This window comes from Brienomyrus brachyistius, chromosome 3 (assembly GCF_023856365.1).
Source record: "Brienomyrus brachyistius isolate T26 chromosome 3, BBRACH_0.4, whole genome shotgun sequence".
In the NCBI taxonomy this organism is placed as follows: domain Eukaryota; kingdom Metazoa; phylum Chordata; class Actinopteri; order Osteoglossiformes; family Mormyridae; genus Brienomyrus; species Brienomyrus brachyistius.
Window position 1 is genome coordinate 27,018,890 of NC_064535.1, and position 21,071 is coordinate 27,039,960.

General features: G+C 43.2%; 1 protein-coding gene across 4 annotated transcripts in view; it reads right to left on the reverse strand.

Annotated features, from left to right (window-relative positions):
* The window catches only part of LOC125738891 (liprin-alpha-2-like), a 95,378-nt gene that overhangs the window by 42,285 nt on the left and 32,022 nt on the right, over nt 1-21,071 (reverse strand). Inside the window, exon 1 of one of the 4 annotated variants that reach the window (XM_049008395.1) lies at nt 18,243-18,636. The exons of the other annotated variants lie outside the window; for them this stretch is intronic. Within the exon in view, the coding sequence (XP_048864352.1) occupies nt 18,243-18,323 (81 nt within the window). The 5' untranslated portion in view covers nt 18,324-18,636. Of the gene's footprint in view, nt 1-18,242; nt 18,637-21,071 lie in introns of those variants that run through there. 4 annotated transcript variants of the gene reach the window in all.

Sequence of the window (21,071 nt, forward strand, 5' to 3'; positions counted from 1 at the left end):
CTGAATACTGAAATGCAACATGATTCTGCACCTTTCAAAATAGCATAATTTCAAACAGCTTTGTTGGCTTGGTTTTTAGCAATTGTAGAACCAGGAGAACCAGGAGTACAGAAGACATGGATTCATTTCATTCATGATTCCATGTGATCTAAATGAGTAGCCAATGCAGGGTATTTCCACAATGTGATGTAAATGAGTCATTGATGCTTGGTTTTTACACCATGTGATGTAAATGAGTAGCCGATGCAGGGCGTTTACACCATGTGATCTAAATGAGTAGCCGATACTTGGTGTTTACACCATTTGATGTAAATGAGTCGTTGATGCTTGGTGTTTACACCATGTGATGTAAATGAGTCGTTGATGCTTGGTGTTTACACCATGTGATGTAAATGAGTCGTTGATGCTTGGTGTTTACACCATGTGATGTAAATGAGTAGCCGTTTGCTGGGTGTTTACACAGTATACTGTTTCTATCAGTTAAATATGTGCTACTCGTTTCCCACATATTTTCAGATTTTTTTTAATGCATTTTTTATGAGGTTGGAATCGAAACTATATACAAAACAAATATAGTGCACCAAGCTGAGAGAGGGAACCAGCTAATTAACATATTTGGTGATTAAAGATGAAACACAATGTTAAGTGTTGGGATGGCCTGACAGTGTGTGTGTGTGTGTATAGCGTAGTAAATTAACCAGTGCATGCAACCTACTTATCATCTGGGCCTGATGCTGAGGTGGGACTGGATTTGCTAACCAGTCTGATGGGCACTGGATGATTCGACAGGCTGCATTTCACTGGACCACAGAGTTATGAAATTGAGGAAAATTTAAAGACAATGAATAAAAGTCTTCAGATTGGTCAAGCCCGGCAAGCAATTGGAGTCATTAAATTTATTTACGTAAAAAGTTGTTACGTGCCTTTTGCAATTTTAAGTGTGCTCGTTTTTTCCCTTATTATAAATACGTACTTTGTTGTTGTGGAGACTGACAGGAAATTACCGGTCACAGAGCACAGGAAGAGGTGGGTTAAATCACAATACTGCAACTGTCTGGGGCCACTGTATGGCTTTTATATGTCACATTTCAAAATTCTCTCATGAATTAATTTCCATCAAATTAAATCCTGAGGCGAAGGTCAGTTGACATTGATGGGTCGGCATTCTGTTTTTTTTTTTGGGGGAGGGATTCTCTTTCTTGTAACAGTACAGATCGATGGTTTGACTTAAAATATCTCCACTTTACGATGATGGATTTTGGACTCAGGATTTTGATCTGTTTCCAAACCAAAGACGCCGTATGTGACGTTGGGGAGCCGGATCCCGGGTCGCACGCTGAACTGAAGAGCCGGTGTTGATTTTTCCCATTGAATTGTACATGTACTATGTCCTTACCTGATCAGGCCCAAATAAGATAAACTCACATTCAATTATTTACTCATTACTTAACTATTGATATTTGATTCTAGTGATTATCTGTTTATTTTCGTATTCAGTGACAGTAGTTATTCATTTACTTATTAATGCATGATATTCGACTCACAATATTTTCAGTCAATGATGGGTTCATCGGAACGTAACCTGACCGTAAGTCGAGGAGCATCTGCATATTAAAAAACAGAAAACGCAACATTTTTAAAATGTGAAGTATCAACCAGTAAATTCTCTGCGAAGAGGCGGCTAATGGTGCGGAGGCCGGAGACGCGAGCGGCATCGTGACTGCGAGCGGCGGTTTGTCCGACAGGAAGCCGCGCCGAGTGCAGGGGGGGCCGCGGATTTTACGGGCTTCCCTCTGCAGGACGCGGACTGGACCTTCAGGAAGCTCCTTAGCCTGAGCGAGTTCACCGCGCATTACGAAGCGCTCGCTAACAACGCTAAAGAAGATCCCCCAGAGTAACTTCAAAATATGAACAGACAGATGGGAAAAGGGGCAGGAACAACAATCAATACTAGTTAAAACTTCAAATGACTGGAAAATCTTTGCTGAAGGATTAGCATGCATATGATTAAAAAAATGAATTCTGAACTATTGCCGTCGAATTCAGAGCAGGGAATCTCCCTCTGCGTACGTGCGTTTGCACATATTACCAGACAGCTTGACTGACATGACACAGATGCGGCCAGGGTATTTTTTTCATAGTTTACTGCTCTCTGATTTGAGTAAATGTAGGCTGTGTGTATTTGTGAATTAGTTACTGTGGTGAATGCTGAAGAGACTGTAGTCTGGATATGACAGGAGTGTGGGAGAGCCTCTGTTTGTCCAGTGAAGTGTGTCTGCTTGTACGAGGGTGATTCTGCATTGGGAAGATTAGGAAGAGAAATCTATAAATGTAACTGTAGCGCTGAGAATATGTGTGTCCTCTCTGGGCAAAACGACTCTGTGCTTGTGTGTTTTAATGCACCAAGAAGCTGAAGATTTATAACAACAGTTAAAATTACTGGCAAACAGGTTAGGACCTTAATGCATGTACGAAACGACCATGTCTGATGCGATTGGTCGGTCACATCTGATGAATGAATGAATTAATGAATCGATCAATATATGTAAACTAGACTGGTCACGGTTACTCAATTACACTCAATTAGACTGGATTACACTTGATTACGTGATTTTTTTTCTCTCAAATTCTCGGCAATATGGCGGAAGGAAGACAGAGAATAGTAGATGAGGCTTCAGATAAACAGCGAAAACCATTATTAATGTAATCCGTAGTGACATCCCTAATGAAAACATTTTAATGTGTGGCATAACACTTCCCGCGTTGCTTTCACCTTGGTCCTGTCAATGTTCTGATGAAGCTATGGGTGGCTATATACTGTAGGGGCCTGACAAAAACCACGGGCTACCTCGTTTCACCTTTTTGGTCTAAAATTTACTTTAAATTTACATTAAGTTTAGAATGATTCTGGGTCATGTCCATCATTTACACTCAAAATAAGAGTCACACATAAATACAATCAGGACATTGTTGGTGTTACAGCTACAGAAGTTTAGAAATGGTTACAACAACATACAGTAAAGAAATTTAAAAAAGACAATAATAAACATTCTCGATAAATAATAAATAAGTAAACAGTAGCTGCAATCGTCACTACCTTAAGCGATTCATTTTCAGCTTGTATTACAGCTCAGCAATAGCCAGACAATGTTTTTACCCCCAGGACACAAACATTCATTCTATGCTTCAAAGTAATTATCAAACACTATATCTAATATGTTATTTATTTGTTTCCATGGAAACCGGTTATTATTATCTATCTTCATTTAACATCCCATTGCAGATTTTGTTTACACCAAAGCGCAAAAGAAATATTTTCAACTTCGCTGGAAACAATAGCAGCTCAGAATCTGTCCGCACTAAAACACAACATGTGCGGTGGACAGAATTCATTGCTATGCTACTTAAATATGAACTGTAGAAATGTTACAAATGCAAAGTAGGATAATACAAAAGGTATGGGATAATGGTTATAGAAACAGGAGACAGGGGCGGCATGGTGGTGCAGTAGTTAGCACTGTTGCCTCACACCTCTGGGACCCGGGTTCGAGTCTCTGCCTGGGTCACATGTGTGTGGAGTTTGCATGTTCTCCCCATGCCGTCGTGGGGTTTCCTCCGGGTACTCCGGTTTCCCCCCACAGTCCAAAAACATGCTGAGGCTAATTGGAATTACTAAATTGCCTGTTGGTGTGCATGTGAGAGTGAATGGTGTGTGAGTGTGCCCTGCGATGGGCTGGCCCCCCATCCTGGGTTGTTCCCTGCCTCATACCCATTGCTTCTGGGATAGGCTCCGGACCCCCCACGACCCAGTAGGATAAGTGGTTTGGAAAATGGATGGATGGATGAAGACAGGAGACTGATCCAGTACGATGTGTACATGGGAGAAAGACCAGACCCCGAGAAGGGATCCTAATGTTTAACCCTGCAGAAAAGACAATGAGGACAGACAGCAGCCAGAGCTGTCGCACATCGGTACCTTTTACCACTCTTGTAAAAAACACGCTGGACAGAAGAGAAACCTGCATGCAGAGAGGCAGGGAGCAAAGGCACATACAGCCACTCACAGGCATATTCATGCACGCGATCTTTTCAGGGATATAGCCAGTAGACTCGGGGATAAATGTTCTGAGACTGGCTCTGCTCCACAGATGCATGACACACCCCGCCGCCCCCCCCCCAAATACCCAGGGGGCATGTTGATGAGGGGGAGTTAACACTCTCTCCTTCTCTTCGAATCCCGCTACAGCCAGTTGTTCGCCTCATCCGCGCCGAAGACCGTATCTGTCATTCCACATTTCCGCTTCCCAGTCCAAACCTGCCCAGCAACAGTGACTCAAAACAGCAACTGTTAAAAGCCACTCATCAAATTCAAACTTGTCTCATTCATTAAGGTTATTTGTAACAGGGTAAATCAAATTGTATGCCTTGTGTTTTTCAAGGCCCTCAAATTAGTTTGTAAGTTCTAAAATCCATCAGGCGGATCATCAAAAAAATCTGCTATGAAACACAACTGGAGTTAACCAACTTAGTGCTTATGTGCTTATGCCTTCATGAAAAACCATTATGGAAGAATTAAACCTAAAATTCAACTGATTACAAAAAATCATATTAATTAAATTCCACATTTTCTAGTCAATCAGAAATCTGCTGGTATTCTAATAAAGGAATGTGCCACTTAAAAGATTATTAATCAAAGGCTAAATCAGATTAAGATGTACGCATCATTTAGGAGCATCCACAGTAGAATCTAGACTCAAATTTTTATGCAAAATGTCCAACTTATTGCAAAGGAATTGTAGGCAATTTCCAAGACTGAAATCCTTCAGGTTTTCATGTTTTCTTTTGGATGAGAGTATAAATGCACAGGTGCTGACTCAGAGTGTAAATAAGGACCAATCGCACCATCGCGTGCCCCGCAACCCTCGAGGATAAAGTAGGAAAATGCCAGCCGCCATCAGAGTAGTCGAGGAATTGCCTCAACATCATATTTTGGAGATTTTTTGAACTACTGTTTACATGACAAAACCTGAATTCTTTACAGAATCAAAAGCCCCATCGTTCCCAAACAAATCCACCCTGTTTCTATAAGCATTACTGCATACCAATCAAAGGCCGCCACATCACCTTTGAATATACATCCACACTTACAATGTGCAATTAACCATCAGTACAGAGGGAATACTTAACTCACAGATACAGATGATAATAGTGTGTTTTCCTACACTTAAGCTGTTTAAAATCATGACTCATTTGGGGGGGGGGGGGGGTTCATCAAGGTGCACCACATGCCCGAGTTTCTCCAGTCAAAGTTAGCGATCAGCCGGAGGGTACATGAACGCAGCACAATGCAGTCCAACAAATCCATCTCCAGGTCTCTAGGCTCTGCGACCCAGTTCACCCCCCCCAGCTACACAAGTCAGCCCCAGTGGTGAGAGCGCTTAACCAGACGGCGTGCAAAACGCGCAGCTTGAAGCAAGAAACGCACGGCTTGGATCCAGCACATCCCGCGGGGGGAGGGTCCTGTTTCACCGCCATACTACTTCATGGGATATTTATGTTTCTGCTTGCTCATGTCATAGCCTTTCGACTACCAAACCCCCGTGCATGGAAACAGTGGGGGGGGGGGGGTAACTTCTGGCCTTTGCACCGGCTTTTCTCAGAAGATCCAACACGCATGAAAAACAGAAGGATGACAGAAAGAATTCCTTTCAAGCTTTTGCTTACCCATGTGACAAATACTGCATTAAGAAATGTGTTATTCAACCAGTTAATCGGGAGACGGGCGATGTGGCCTTTCTGGCCCCCAGGGGCCGTATGAGGCTCAGTGGGCTAAGCCTCTGTGCCTGTGATCAGAAGGTCACCAATTCAAGCCTCTGCAGGACCTTGAGTGAGGCCCTTAACCCCCAGCTCGCGGGGACCTGCTATGGGGGGCTGCCCTTCGTGGGCAGCTTGCACCCACCTACAGAGAGCAAGCTGGGGGAGGCATGAAGAGCATTTCCACATAGGGATCAATGAAGAATCAAATATTATTCTTCTTCTTATTATTATTATTAGTGATGTTAAAAACAAAGATTTCCATTTCAACGTGGAAGCAAAACACTCATGATTCTACAGTATGTGAGAAAATCATGACATTTGAGTATAAAGACCTTTGAATAACTGGATGACTGATTAAAGACGGTCAGAAGCAGTTTCACCATGTCTGTCTGTCTTGATGTAAGAGGACAGCAAAACTGGAAGAGACTACACCATGCGGCATTCTTGGCTGTAGCTGTTAAAGAAAATGAATGTGAACGAGGCTGAAGGAGTCTTGGCTCAGATTGATGACATCAGAGTCACCTTTTTCTAGGCATAAGGATTTCAGTGGCTTTAGCCTCTATCAGACCGCAGGCATGCACTGTCACACATGGGCTTCTTCACTGTTAATAGTCATGCATACTTAAGGGTGCGTTAGCAATCTTCCCAAGGCCCATGCTACACTCAAGTATGGCCAATGAGAGTTGGCTCTCGTCTCTTAGACTCGACGCGATGCTGTCAGAGATCACATTGTATTCCTCAGTGGACAAGTGCTAAAACCATAAGGTACATAGACTTTGAAACACATCAAAGTGAAAACACACACAAAAAGATTAAATGCCGAAATGACACCATACACAACGACCTTTAGGTGCAGGTTACCTTCCTTCAGAAGACAATATTGTATGTATACATTATCTGTGAGAAGTTTAATATAGCTACATGCCATAAGTCGATTCATTGTATTATCATCAATCAGGAGGCAATTAATCACGAGCTCAATGGGGGATATTAGGAGGGACCTAGACTCCCCCAACTGATTTTGGCTGCCTAGACTCACAAGAGGACCTTTTCATCCTCTCCCAAGCATAAAGAAAACCGGAGATATCAAAGCCTCTGAAAAAACACTGAAACTGAAAAAGACGTCTTCAGACAGACTCGAATAAACCTGGAATGCATGCCGTGTTCCATGTTCGCATTCTGCAGCAGTCAACACTGGAATAAAACTGTCCTCATAGACCGTTTCACTTTGAAACTTCAACTCCACACTTACTTACTGTAAGTCTTTCTTTGGATAGGAAAAATTTGCCGATGACATTTCATCGGGGGAGGGTTTGAACCCAAGTTTTGTACATCTGCTCTAAAAATTTGTTTATAAACTCAAAATTGGATCCATGAAGTACAGAAGACATGTACATACAGTGAGGAGGCATGCATGCCATTTGTTGACAGATCTTTCCTTTAACTCAAGAAAAAGTATTGACATATAATGGAAACTAAAGAAAACAACAGGATTCCAATTACGATTCTTCAACGTGCATTAATGCTTCATTTGTAATTTGATTGAAAGATGGAACGGAAAGAAGGAAATCAGGACCGCCCTGTTAGGAATGGCCATATAACACTGCCAAAGGAACTATGAACCAGGACACTGTAGGTGCATCCAAAATCGCATACTGTACTTACACAGTACATACTATATTTCATTATAAGCCTACTACTCGACTGTTAATGTAGTACATACTACATGTATAAACTTCCTCCACCATATTGACACAAGTGAAGTTTTTCGTCTCTGTTTACAGCTCTTGTGGCTTTGTGGGAAAGTGCAACATCCAATAGTTGTGGACTTTGGAATTTCACAGAATGTCATTTGGGTACCCTTAGCCTACTGTTTGATGTATACTGAGTATTTGGACTCAACTCATTCTACATACTATATTTTGGCTACTGCATAGTAAACATGATTCTGGATGCACCCAGAGTGACGGCCCAGGCCAAGCTTTGTAACCATTGTAATCAATAACCCACCCCATGCCTGCAGGCGACAGTGTTACTTAACCCAGTTGTCTCAGTTGGAGACACAGTTTTGGGATCAACTAAATATGGTCAGCGAAGCACAATGTCCATCCGCAGGTGATTCTGATGTCAGGTTAGGCATTTTTCAGCACGTCCTCCTTCACTTCCCTCATTATACAAGGAATCTTGATCTGATGCCAGCCCCAGTCCTTTCGTTTGAATAAGCCCTTCTGTCTTGTGCTTCATCCTGCCTTTGTCACAGGTTCCTACTGCACATTCTGTCACAAACAGACAAAATGTGCCAATTTCCTGAGGAAGTCAAGACCACCAAGCATCACCATGGATATAGTGTCAATGAACTAGTTTCATGCTAAAAGCTTCACAATTCTATTGGGCTACATGTCAGAGTTTATGTTACCCCACCTCTGTCACTTATCTGTGATCTTCAAAGGCACAGCAGCTCTGTAAGACATAATGGCTACAGACTTGCATCCTCAAATACCATGGACCACACCCGTCTGTATACGACAAGTGTACTACTTCTAAAAGAGCGCCACCTATGGGCTTAACAATACATAGCAGAACCTGTACAGTACATGTCTCTTTTCCAGTTTAACATCAGTATTCTGAAAGAATCCATACCACATGTGTTCCATTGTTTGGCTTTCAGATAGTTATGGAAAACTTAAAATGAAACCTCTCAAAAATGCATGTTTTACAATGTGTTCACAAACCAATGCACCTACTGTAAGTCGCCTTCTTGACAGCTCTGTGTTTGCGGTGGATTAGCTGCTTTTCTTGTGTGTCAAATTTGACAAAAGCGTCTGATAAATAAATGAATGCAAATGTACAGACAGGACACTTCTACAATGAAACCTACTGTAACAGTCGACAAACAGACAGTCCAGGGAAATCAAAAGCTCACCAGTTAAAAGTCATGCTGTATTGATCTGAAACAAACCATGACTAATAATTTAACGATGATGATGGTAGCTACAGCCATGCTGATGATGTAATACCAAGAAAGGCCGTCTTCAGAATAGACTAGCGTCAAAAGTTGATACAGTTGAAAGTGAACAGAGATCAAGTAGCTTGCTCAAGGGTATGGAAGCTGTATCCTTGCAACATTTTGAACCAGACACAGGAAACGTGAGTTAAATAAAAGCACAGACTCATCACAAGCACAACAGTTCAAAGGCACAGAAGACATAACACAGCCATCTGAACTGACTGCTGGTCAGTTCAGCTTCAATAACATACTCGCAAGTCGCTGAACTCATATCAGGTGAGCGGAGGTGGGAAAAAAAGAACATGTAGATGCTTAATTAATGTCAGGCTTGGTAAAAACATCTAACCCACGATGCGTGACCAAAGGAACGAGGCCGAGCCAATCACAATGCAAGTTACCACCTGTCCGACGCCGGTCAAGGTGTACCGTGTTTTAGAGAGTGCTGGAGAAAGAGAATACAGAATCCATTGAAGAAAATGAGACAACACACAGGCAGGGCAAATCTGAGTCATGTGACCAAAGCTGAGGTCAGCTGACCTTCCTGTCTGGCACATGACTCCTTCAGTTGAACAAAAATTCCAATTATAACCAAAATGAAGACTACAGTGGCTGTATATGCTGGACCTTTCGTTTGTGTCTGTGAGGTACATTCACATGCAGCAGCAAACACTGCTCCCAGCTGTAGGTTGACGCTGCCATGACTCGTGTCTATGGAAGATCCGTGTGGAAAATGAAGCCAGTGAGGAGTGAGGGCAGGTAGAGTGTGCAGATGAGTCAGCAAAACAGGTACGAACTTCTTGTGTTTCAGTACTTCTAAACAGTATAGTTTTTTTTATACATATATACTATCGCTGCACAGAAATAATGCTAAATAATGAATGGAGCTTTGGAAGATTCTAATGAACACTGGGACGTTTTTAAGTTATTAATGTGTAAAAATTCTGCTTTTCTTTATAGATCAAAACAATTAACTCTTAGATACCTCAAAATAAAACGAACATACATTACTACATCTTATACATGCACTTAAAATCACTGGTTGATGAAAAGTAATAACTTTCTTGCGGGAGATTTAATAGCTCAGGGAATGGAATCATATGACACTAGGCTTTAAGAAGTGGTTTTATTTGCATTTTGTTTAAGATTAAAGTGGGGGGGGGATTTGTGGAACTGAGCATTGGTGCCGTTTCTGCAGTCAAAATATGACCAAGCAGCTTTTAAAATGCTACAATTTGTGTGATATTAGAAATTTGGCAGTTCTGAGAGGGTTCTAGATGACTGGCTAAAGTACAAGCATTTGCATTTTCAGAGATTCAAATTTTAATGGCAAACATGCATGCATATGGAAAAAAGAGGGGTAAAAACGACAAGTATCCAGGCCAAGACGAGTTGGCTCTCCTTTCCCTTGGGCCTTCAAACATCGCTTCACTTTTCAGCCCATAAATTAAACAAAAAACCCCGGCAGAAGAACTCTGCCGGAAATCGCGCCATTTGCTGTTTGTCAACAAGAATGTGGAGACCTGACACCAGGCAGATTTCACGCATATGCCAGCTCACAGAGATACACTGTGTGACTTTTTATTTTATAACCACACATAAACAGATGAATGTTTTCCATTTTATGAAACAGTGGCGCAACCAATCCTGTCAATAATAACATGCTATTCAGAGTATTTCTACATAGCAGCCAATCAACATAAGGGACGGATAATATTGCGGCATCACTTGGAAAGACTGGAACAACCCTGAACCCCAAATTCATCAGCAAAACCCCCCAAAGCAGCACGATGGGAAAAACAATCTCTGAATGTAAGATTTCCTGCTCTGTGACAAGGTAACGAGGCTAATCTCAGTCTATCGTGCTGCCAGATCTTCAGCCCTTTTCAAAGTGATTCCATTGAGCGTGGCAATTTCTTTGATGTCCCCAACAAAGCTTGTGATTTAAAGTGCTTGTTTCGCTGAAAAGGTGTATTTCGGTGGCCGTTGGCTGCAACAATCCTCAGTCAATCTGCGGCATCAGCTCGGTGGTAATTGCCACGGCAACAAGACACAGCGTTCCCAGCGTGAGCCGAAGGCCGGCCATGCCTCAGCGGGTCCCTTCGATTGGCCGTCCGCCTCCAGGTGACAGACATCTGTTACAGCACAGCAGGGCAAAGGCCCGGCACAGCTCAATGTAACACTTTGATGACAACTCTGAACAGAAAGGCTAAACCAGCACGCCAGCACACCTATATATCACTGTCCAAAGACGTGACACACTCGTCAGAACCATGGTGACCCACAAATTAAAAACTACAACAAAGATTCCCTCCTGAATTCATCCTGTTCTAAATGACGTGACAGCGCTGCACTTCAATATATAGACTGCTTGCTCAAATTTAGCCTTTTCTCTGCATCCATCCATCCATTTTCTGCCGCTTATCTCGGGTTGGGTTGCAGGGGTAGCAATGATGCAGTGATGCCCAAACCTCCTTCTCCCCAGCCACCTCCTCCAGCCCCACCAGGGAATACCAAGGTGTCCCAAGGCCAGTCCTGAGATATGATCTCTCCAGCGTGTCCTGGGTCTGCCCCTGGGCCTCCTCCTGGTTGGGCATTCCCGAAACATCTCCCCAGGGAGCCGTCCAGGAAGCATCCTAGATAGATACCCGAACCACCTCAGCTGGCTCCTTTCGATGCGGAGGAGCAGCAGCTCTACTTCGAGCCCCTCCCGACGGTCTGAGCTCCTCACCATATCTCTAAGGCTGAGCCCAGACACCCTGCAGCTCATTTCGGCCGCTTGTATCCACAATCTCATTTTTTTGATCACTACCCAAAGCTCATGACCATAGGTTGAGTTAGGGCCGTAGATCGAATAGTAAATCAAGAGCTTCGCCTTCCAGCTGAGCTCCCTCTTCGCCATGACAGAACAGTACAGCGTCTGCATTACTGCCGACGCTGCACCAATCCGTCTGTCGATCTCCCGCTCCCTTCTTCCCTCACTTGTTAATAAGACCCCAAGATACTAAAGCTCCTGCACTGCAACCCATCCCCCAACAGGAGAGAGCAATCCACCCTTTTCCAGTCAAGAATCAAGGCCTCAAACTTGGAGATGCAGATCCTCATTCCAGCCACCTCACACTCAGCTGCGAACCATCAAACCACCCCAGTGGAGGTATTTTCTCTACATTTACATTTTATATGGCAATGCAATGTTCCATCAATCTATCCATCCATACCTCCATCCATTTTCTGAAGCTACAGGCCCAAGGCAGGGAAGAACCCAGGATGGGATGTAATATCTTAAATAAAATACACAAGAACATCTTGACTATTTAAATTTTCAAATTCTGCTCTCTTCTAGTCATCCAGTCTGCTACAAACACAGATATATAAATAATCACATACTCATAATTTCCTTCTGGCAAGTTGTACTTGGAAGGAATGCTCAGCTGACAACCTAGATCAGATAACAAGGGTGTTAGATGTTTTCAGATGCTGTCCAGAGAGCTGCTTCCTCACGCCCCGACACACACTGACAATTAGGGTTCTGATTTGCAGTTAATTTTAGAGAAACCTAAGTAAAATCTGCACAAACCTCAAGGGCCTTTGACTACACTTTGCTATTTAAAACAGTAATTAATTTCCCAGCTGCTCCCTATTACGGGCTCATGTATGATGGGGATTCTTGGGTCCACAGGTTGCTGACTTTTACACCGCCTTTGAACAATGCAACAATAACTGAACTACACATTCTCTACAGAACTTTCAACAAAATGTGATGCAGAAACCTTCATTTTTAATTATTATTTTCTTAACCTTTCCCTCAAAAGCAACAAATTATTTTTCCTTTTCTAACTGGATCGTGCACTGAAATAAGGCTACTAACAGTCCTCAGGATACTTTAGTACAAGCATTTTTTGGGAACTGAACTGACAACCTTAAGGGAATGAATCTGTGCCATTAGCTATGGTGCTATTTGCAATGCTAGACTGCTAAGCACCAACAACCTGGCACTATCCTCTCCTGTATGGCAACTGCCATCAGAGGCTTCAGATCCCAGTGTGGGCAGACTGATTTCACTACTGGGCTCCAAAGCTAGGCCCTTAAACCCCAATTGCTCCACGTGCTGTTTGATCCTGTTTTCTCAAAGTATCTGCTAAATACACAAAATGTAATGAAGAATGTAAATGCTTCTGCTTCATCAGCACCAGTATGGGTGTTTGTCAGATCCCACGAGTCCTCATCAGATAATCTCACCCTTTTGGGGGGTTGATAATGGCACACAGTGTTTAACAGGATCATCCTGGTGGGTGGGAAACAAAATTGGACTACAGCTGCTGGATGGTGAACAGTCCAAGCCCAACAGCACGTCGTGTTTCTGCTTACGCTACTGTTGTGAAGATGTAGCATGAAGCTGTCAAGGACAACAGCAGCTCTGCGTTTTGTAGCTTTAGGTATAACAATTAATAATCCTTACAGAAAAGAAATCTAACAAGAATTTCCCATTGAAGCACAACAGACAGCATCTAGCAGTGATGAGCGAATGAAGGCCATCCATCCATTTTCTGTACTTGCCTTTCCGATTCAGGATTACGGGGGTCCGGAGCCTGGAAGCTACAGTAGAAGCACATGGCAGGGAATAACTCAGGATGGGGCACCGATTCATTCCAGGGCTCACACACCATTCACACGTACGGGAAGTTTGGTGACTCTGATTCAGCTTAGCATGTGTGTGTGTGTGTGTGGGGGGGGGGAATCGGAGCAGCCAAAGGAAACCCTAAGCTGCAGGACTACCATGCTGCCCCAGACTGTCAATCCGGACGGGACACCAGTGCCTGATGACATGGTGGGGCGAAGCAGGTTCCGACAGGTGCGGACACTTCCCCCAGACGATGTGATCCTCAGGACGTTACGTGAGCGCGCGGTGAGAATAAGCCCACAGCCTGACCATCTGAATCAGATGGTCAGCGCAGATTCTAGAGGCAGGAGAATGTACACGTCTCCATGGAGATTCTTATAAACAAAACACAAGACTGGCCCACAGACCGACTTCTTTGATCTCAACCGGGAAAATGCAGCACCGTCGAAGTACATGAATGCAAGGACAGAAGAGACAGTATAAAAACAGATGCTGATACATAAATAAATGACGAGATGGGTAGTTTGATGAGCAGTACTGCTGATTGTTGTATGCATGGTTTTTACATAGCTTGGCCATTGATTGTGTGGCATTGAATACTGCCCGGTTACAGTTGGCAGGAACGTGTGGGGGGCGAGTTGGGAGAAGACATTATAAAGTCTTGTGACCTCTCACAGAAAGCAGCCCCGTAATGTTTCTTAGCAAATAGTGGTGGGATTAGCAGATAGCTGATGTTTATGGATGTAACGGTGCCAAGTAGATAAGCAACACTAGTCATAATGTCTTGGTCCAAGAGCAGCCTTCCTGACCAATTTGTTCAGTTACTGTGCATCCCTCAGCTCATCCAGCAGGACCACAACACAGTAAATTATGCGGGATGCTATGGGCTGGCAGAACATCCCCAGAGCTCGCTGCACACTGAACGACCTTAGTCTTCTCAAAAAGGATGGCTAGCCTGCTCTTGCCTTTCTTGTACAGTGTATCATTGTTGTCCCTCTAATCCAATCTGCTCTTTAAATGGAACCCCAAGTACTTGCATGACCACATCACTTCCACTTCCACATCACTTCCACATCACTTCCACTTCCTGGTAGGTAACCAGTCTTACAGGTTCCATGGCATTAGGAAAGTCCACCACTAACTCCATTGTATTACTTGTGCAGATTTTGCCACAGTTGAGAAAAACATGGTCACTGTGACGTGTGTTTTCTCCAAATGCCTCGACAACTTCATTGGAAAACACTCAAAGAAACACTATGTTTAAGAACATAATGACGAGCCATTGAGCCCAAAGACGTCTCCGATCTCTTCTACTGTGTAACAGGTCTCACTTACACTTCAGTGAGGTGCAGATGATGTCATCGCAGTGCATAGTAATAATACAAGATTGTGTATATGTGGAATTACATAACTAAAACCAAAATCATCAACCTGGATTGTCGCGATGAGCATTTGACACACTCAGAGTTCTACTTCTGATACGTTCGCGACAAATCAATGTTCAGCAATGTTCTCTGGCCTTAGCAGATACACTGATTGCTTTTGTTGCACACAAGTGTCTGAAAAGAATCAACACTGATTTTGTCTAGACATGGCTGTTGAGGCAACTCTTGCCAATAATCAAGTCACTGCACCATCTGCTCAATGGACTCCCTACTTCCACCTCCTTCGATTTTATTGATAGACAGACAGCCCCCCACCCCCAACATCAAAAACACAAGCAGGCAGAGGTACCACCAGAAATTTCCAGACTTATACTAAAATCTTATACATGGGATCCATTGATCATACATACTTCCCCCACTCCGATCTATTGGAAAATAGAGATTGAAAGAACATAAAGGATTTTATCCTGGAATCTCCAGGCCTTTGTACGAGACAAAAAGTCAAAACCAGCGGGAAAGTATTTGCACAGCTACTGTTGGTACAAGCTTAATCTAATCTGTGAGAAATGACTCAAAGTGGGTGAAACTCCACTCCCCATCTGCCTGCCCAAGGTCTTAATGCACAGGCACTGATAAGAGATATATATAATAATAAAGATCATTTTTGACTCTAGCATCAGAAGAGAAAGTTGGGACAGAGAAAGAAAACATGCCCAGGATGTCAGCCAGGACTGTTCGGTTATGGCAGAATGATGAGGGGCTTCATTATCATAAAAAACTGACTGGACTGATCAAATAAACAGAAGAAATGTCACAAACCGTCTTTCTAGATGGCACTGTGCCGGGGGCCATGTTAACTTCCACCACCTCCTATGAGGGGTAGGAACTATTTGAGATATTCTACTGAGGTGTCAAACAGTGACTGGTTCAAACAGCTGGTAGGTCTGTCGGAACAGACCTTACAGTCATCCATCACTTACTGGTTAGGGACCAATGAGCTAGTGGACTCTCATCCTAGTCCACAAGGGAAATCAGCTCTGCATTCCCATGAACTACAGAATGAGGTTAGTGATGTGACCGAGCATATAGGGCTGGGTACAGCTCCGTAGGGTTAAGGGTCCGTGCCAGTGCCCAGAAGGTTGTGGGTTTGAATCCTGGCAGAGTAATCGTATCAGGGCCAAATTCTCAAGTCCAACTGCTCCAGGGATGCTAGACGCTGGCCGACTCAGGTCTCGGTCCCCAAGCTTTCCTCGCGTCTACATCACCCTGCTAAACCTGTAAAGGAACCTCTTATAAAAGAATCCCCATCTGTTTTTACATTAACCATATGTGCAAAAAAGTGCACCTCTGTATAAAGTGATATAAGGTAAAAACTAAAGAACAATAACAATAAATAATATTGACAAAAAGTGAATGGAGAAAAAAACCATCTAACCTTATCAAACATTACATGAATCTGACTTCTCAAAAAATAAATTCATGCAGTTAGACCAAAACATCCATCCATCCTTTTCCTATAGCCACTTTACTGCTTAAATGAAAACTAAATGTGTCAGAAATTATAAGCATATCCGGATATCTAGTTGTAGCCACATCTAGGTCCCATTGTGTGTGTGTGTGTATGTGTGTGGCTTAGTAGCAGGGAGGATGTTTTTTTTAAAGTCAGAATTAATAGGGAGGGGGTTGCTTTTTATGTCTAACAATAATGCCAGTTAATGTTAGTGGTTTGCTCCTGAGAGAAAGTCTTCCTGCCTTGCTGTCGAAAGCAAAATAAATACCGCGCCAGTAAATACCATAACCTGAAGCTCAGTGAGGCAGAGATACGTTTCATTGTATGTCAATAGGGGTCAGCGATGCACTTTTTGAATACAAAAAGCTACCCTCTGCAATTTGCAAGTAACATTTTACAGATTTCTGTGTGCCTTGACTGTTCCAGAGAACCGCCAGACAAGAGGGAACGATGATTATTTGTTGCATAAAATAAAGCTTCATTACATTTGCATCGCCCCTGGCAATCAGACTGTACATCTATCCTACAGAGACGGCAATTACATAACACACCATGTGTACATGAGGGATTACAAGACAATGCTGCAGGGACGGGTTTAACTGCATTCGTAAGTGCCGGAGAGAACATGTGATCGGCACCAGAGAAAGCAGGTAACCACAAAGTCTCAGTGGTGCTTGGGTGCAAAATTATTTCAGTATTTCATATACATAACATGACACACTGCCGGTTTCATTTTCCAACATTTATTCTGACTGCTCAGTCTTTCACAAAACCGCAAATAATTTTTACAGTCTTGACAGCAATAAACAGATCAATATCCCTGCAAAAAAATATATTTAACAGGCCTACTAAAAGTAACTGCAAAATCTCCTTGTAACAAAAGGAGCCACTTTAAAGTGTTTTAGTTGCCAGTGTTATATATTATTGTAAAACTGCAACAAAACAATCTTTGATTTCTATTAACCGACATACCCACTGCAAAATAACTGTAGGGAAGGACATAATGGGGAAATAATGTCGATGTTTTATATATTCTATCTGTAGGAGGATTCAGCAATAAACAAGCAAGATATATTTTTTAAAAAAAACGATTCATTATTTACAATGCATCAAAAAGCCGCCGATCATGTTTAAGCTGTGAAAGCTTACTGTATAAATACCCGGCAAACGGCAAGAGTGGAGGACTAACCGTGACCGCACTGAAGCGCAGTATGAATCTGAAGGGTTAAAGCTTATTTACAGGCGCCATGTGACACCGGCACCAGCGCTAAAAAAAATGCATTTTCGCGATCGCGGCGTCGGTTGCTGACTTACATTATGCGGTTAACGCCTTTTCCAGTAAAACGTGTCACAGCCGACCCAACTACACTAATGGTAATACAGCACAGCTCTACTATATAAGTAATAATCATGAACTTTATCAAAACAGTATCATTTACAACACTCAAGTCGGAGATTACGAAGAAACTCATGCAAATACATATAGCACCAAATGCATTATCACACGCAAACGCAGGCTTTTGAAGACATTGCCAATTATCTCTGGCTCCTTTATCTAGATATTAATCGGTGAAAACACAATAAGACAATGGGGCAGAAAACAGATGCTTCTGCAGTACAAAAAAGGGAGGAAAAAAAACACGAGACGGGTTTTATAACCAGTCCTTCACCAGTACGGAATACCGACTACGGGGTTTAAGAAAGTCTGATGAACGGAATACGAAACATCTCCCCCAGACCTGTACTCCTCTCACTGCAATTCCAACATCTTGCCGTTTCCCACAGCAGGTGACCCTAAACTCACCGGATAGCGGACGGCCAGGGATCGCCGCAATACTAGTTGCGTTTTTTTGCTTGTATTATGCTGAAAACACAACGCACGGTAATACATAAGAAAGTACTTGCCTGAAATGTGTAAAACCGCGTCCCATTAAGCGGATGCGCCTTGGGGGAGCTTGAGACTGCGCTCATTTCCGAGAAAATCATGTCTGCTGTCTGAATAAGCCGCAAAAGTCCTGAGCGACGAAACCCTTGGAGCCGTAGCAGTATTAAATCTTTTTATCAGCAGGTATTCAGCGAGATGCGGCTAAAAGATGGATACCCCCCCCCCCCGTCCCATTCGATTAGTTTAACCCGCACTTTGGGCACCGCACGCCCATCCACATTGCAGAGGAAAACGACCAGATAACTTTAATCTCTCTTTATTTAGGTATCTCCGTTTCGCCTTCAGAATCAGCTCTTACTAATAAAATGCAGGACAGAGACAGCGCTCCCGGAATACCAGTGTGCAAACTTAGGCAAGGTCCATGAGGGATGCGGATAGCGCCGCGAACCAAACCCCTCTGCTCCCCTCTCCATCACCTCCCCTCCCCAAAACTCATCATGCGCCGCATCGCAGCCTGTCTCACCAATACCGTATTGTTCCTTTTTTCTAAGCATGCACACTGAGCAAACAGAAAAGCTTCTTTCCTCCTAGACTGCCTTAAATCATGGACCCATACAGTGTGCTGTGTTTATTTCCCTTAGCGCTGGCTGTCCATGGAATTTTACCATGCGTAAATAGGGGAAGGAACATATTCAGCTATATGCATTTTCCAGTTGCTTCTCCTGATCAGGGTCATAGGGGGCCCGAAGCCTATCTGATGCAGCACAGAACACAAAGCTAGGTGCACCCTGGATAGGATACCAGTCTATTGCACACAATGGGCAATTTCGAGTCACCAGTTAGGAAACAAATGCAACATTGGAAGAACATTCAAACTCCATAGACAGAGAGCAGGGAGGGGATTTTAACCCCAAAATTTATCTACTTTAAAACCTCAGCTTAAATACATGAAAAAATATATTTGCTGTGTCTCACAACTGCCACCATAACGATACGCACTGGAGAAATATATATATAATCTCAGCATGGATACAGAATATTGAGTGTGGAATGCATGAATTATATTAGTCAAATATAGATATACTGAATGAGGTAGGGGGGCAGCATGGTGCTGTTGCCTCACACCTCTGGGACCCGGGTTCGAGTCTCCGCCTGGGTCACATGTGTGTGGAGTTTGCATGTTCTCCCCATGTCGCCGTGGGGTTTACTCCGGGTACTCCGGTTTCCCCCCACAGTCCAAAGACATGCTGAGGCTAATTGGAGTCGCTAAATTGCCCATTTGCATGTGAAGTTTGTGAGTGAACGGTGTGTGACTTTTACACCAACATGAAGATCATTTAAGCATCATTTACTTTGACTGCGTAAGACTATTGCACAATACTGTATATTCCACTTCAATTAAAGGAGCACTCTGAAATAATTAGGGATTACAGCATTATCCACCTATCCATTTTCAGCTTCCGTTTAGCTAATGCAGGGCCATATTGACCTAGGAGTCTATTCTAAGAAGTACAGGGCCTGAGGCAGAGGGAATCGTGCCCGGGTGCCAATCCATCACAGCGCTCGCTCACACACCCACTTAATACCGAGGGCAAATTTGATGCAGCAGCTCGATGTTGTTGGACTCCAGGAGGCAACCAGAGAACCAGCACAAACCTGCACACACCCAAGGAAAACCTGCACACTTTACACACAAGCCAGTGTGGGGCTCAAATTCACAAGCCTGCACGTTGGAGGCTACGATGCCCACAATGTGAACACTGAGCTCAGCTGCAGCTCTAATACCCTAAACCAGACCCTAACCCTAACTCCTAACCATAATACCGAGCACAACACAATCTCTAACCCTATACGTACAGAAAACCCTGACCATAGCAGTAGCATTAATACTAAACCTAAACTAAGACAAAATACTAATACCAACCCTAGCCCTATCCCTAAAGCCATCCTTAAACCTAGTCTTGAACCTAACCTTAACTGTACCCCAATAGCAGCCCTAAGAGTAACCCTAAATGCATCCCTAACCCCGGCACTAAAAGCAAAGCCAACCCTAACTTCAACACAGACCCTAACCCTAACCTTAACCCTAGCCATACGTGGAAACCAACCCAAACTTTAGCTGTAACATTAAGACCAACTCTAGCCCTAACCGTAAAGCCAACCATAATCTGAAAAACCAAACTTAACCCTAGCCATAACTATAACACTAGTCTTAACCATAGACATAAATCTATGTTCAAACTTAACCCTTATAGGCTCCTACTGTACATTAAGTATGATACTATGAGAACATGTGCCTTTGGGGTCAATTTGACCCCAGGGTAGATGTGAGAGCTAATCTTAACCCGATACCTAAAAGTAACCCTAAATTTTACTCAAGCCCTACACCTAATGACAAGCCAGAAGCTAATCTTAGTCTCAACCCTAACCATAATGAGAATCCTTATCTCATAGGAGACATCTCTTTACGTCCTCTCATGTTTCGAATCCAGTTGGGACATTCCCCCTCTACAGTGGTCTGCATTTGTTCCCATGAACTACTAAATTCCAGTATCAAAATACTGGAAAGGTGGCCAATATGAATCTAGATTAAAGGGAGAAAGTTATTAACATAAACATCCTTATGTACGCATGTAGCAGAAGTCACAGGCATCTCCTTTGTACTGTACATTTAGCAGAAGTCCTGGCCAAATGGACCCCCTTACTGAAATTAAAAGCGAGCCAGCTTGCTTACCTCAGCACATGCATCTGTCAGAAGGTCCGACAGCTGCTCCTTTATGTCTTTGCTAGCTTAATTCGGATCCAGCATGACCCCGTCTCTCTACACTTCCAGAACAGTCAGTCCCATT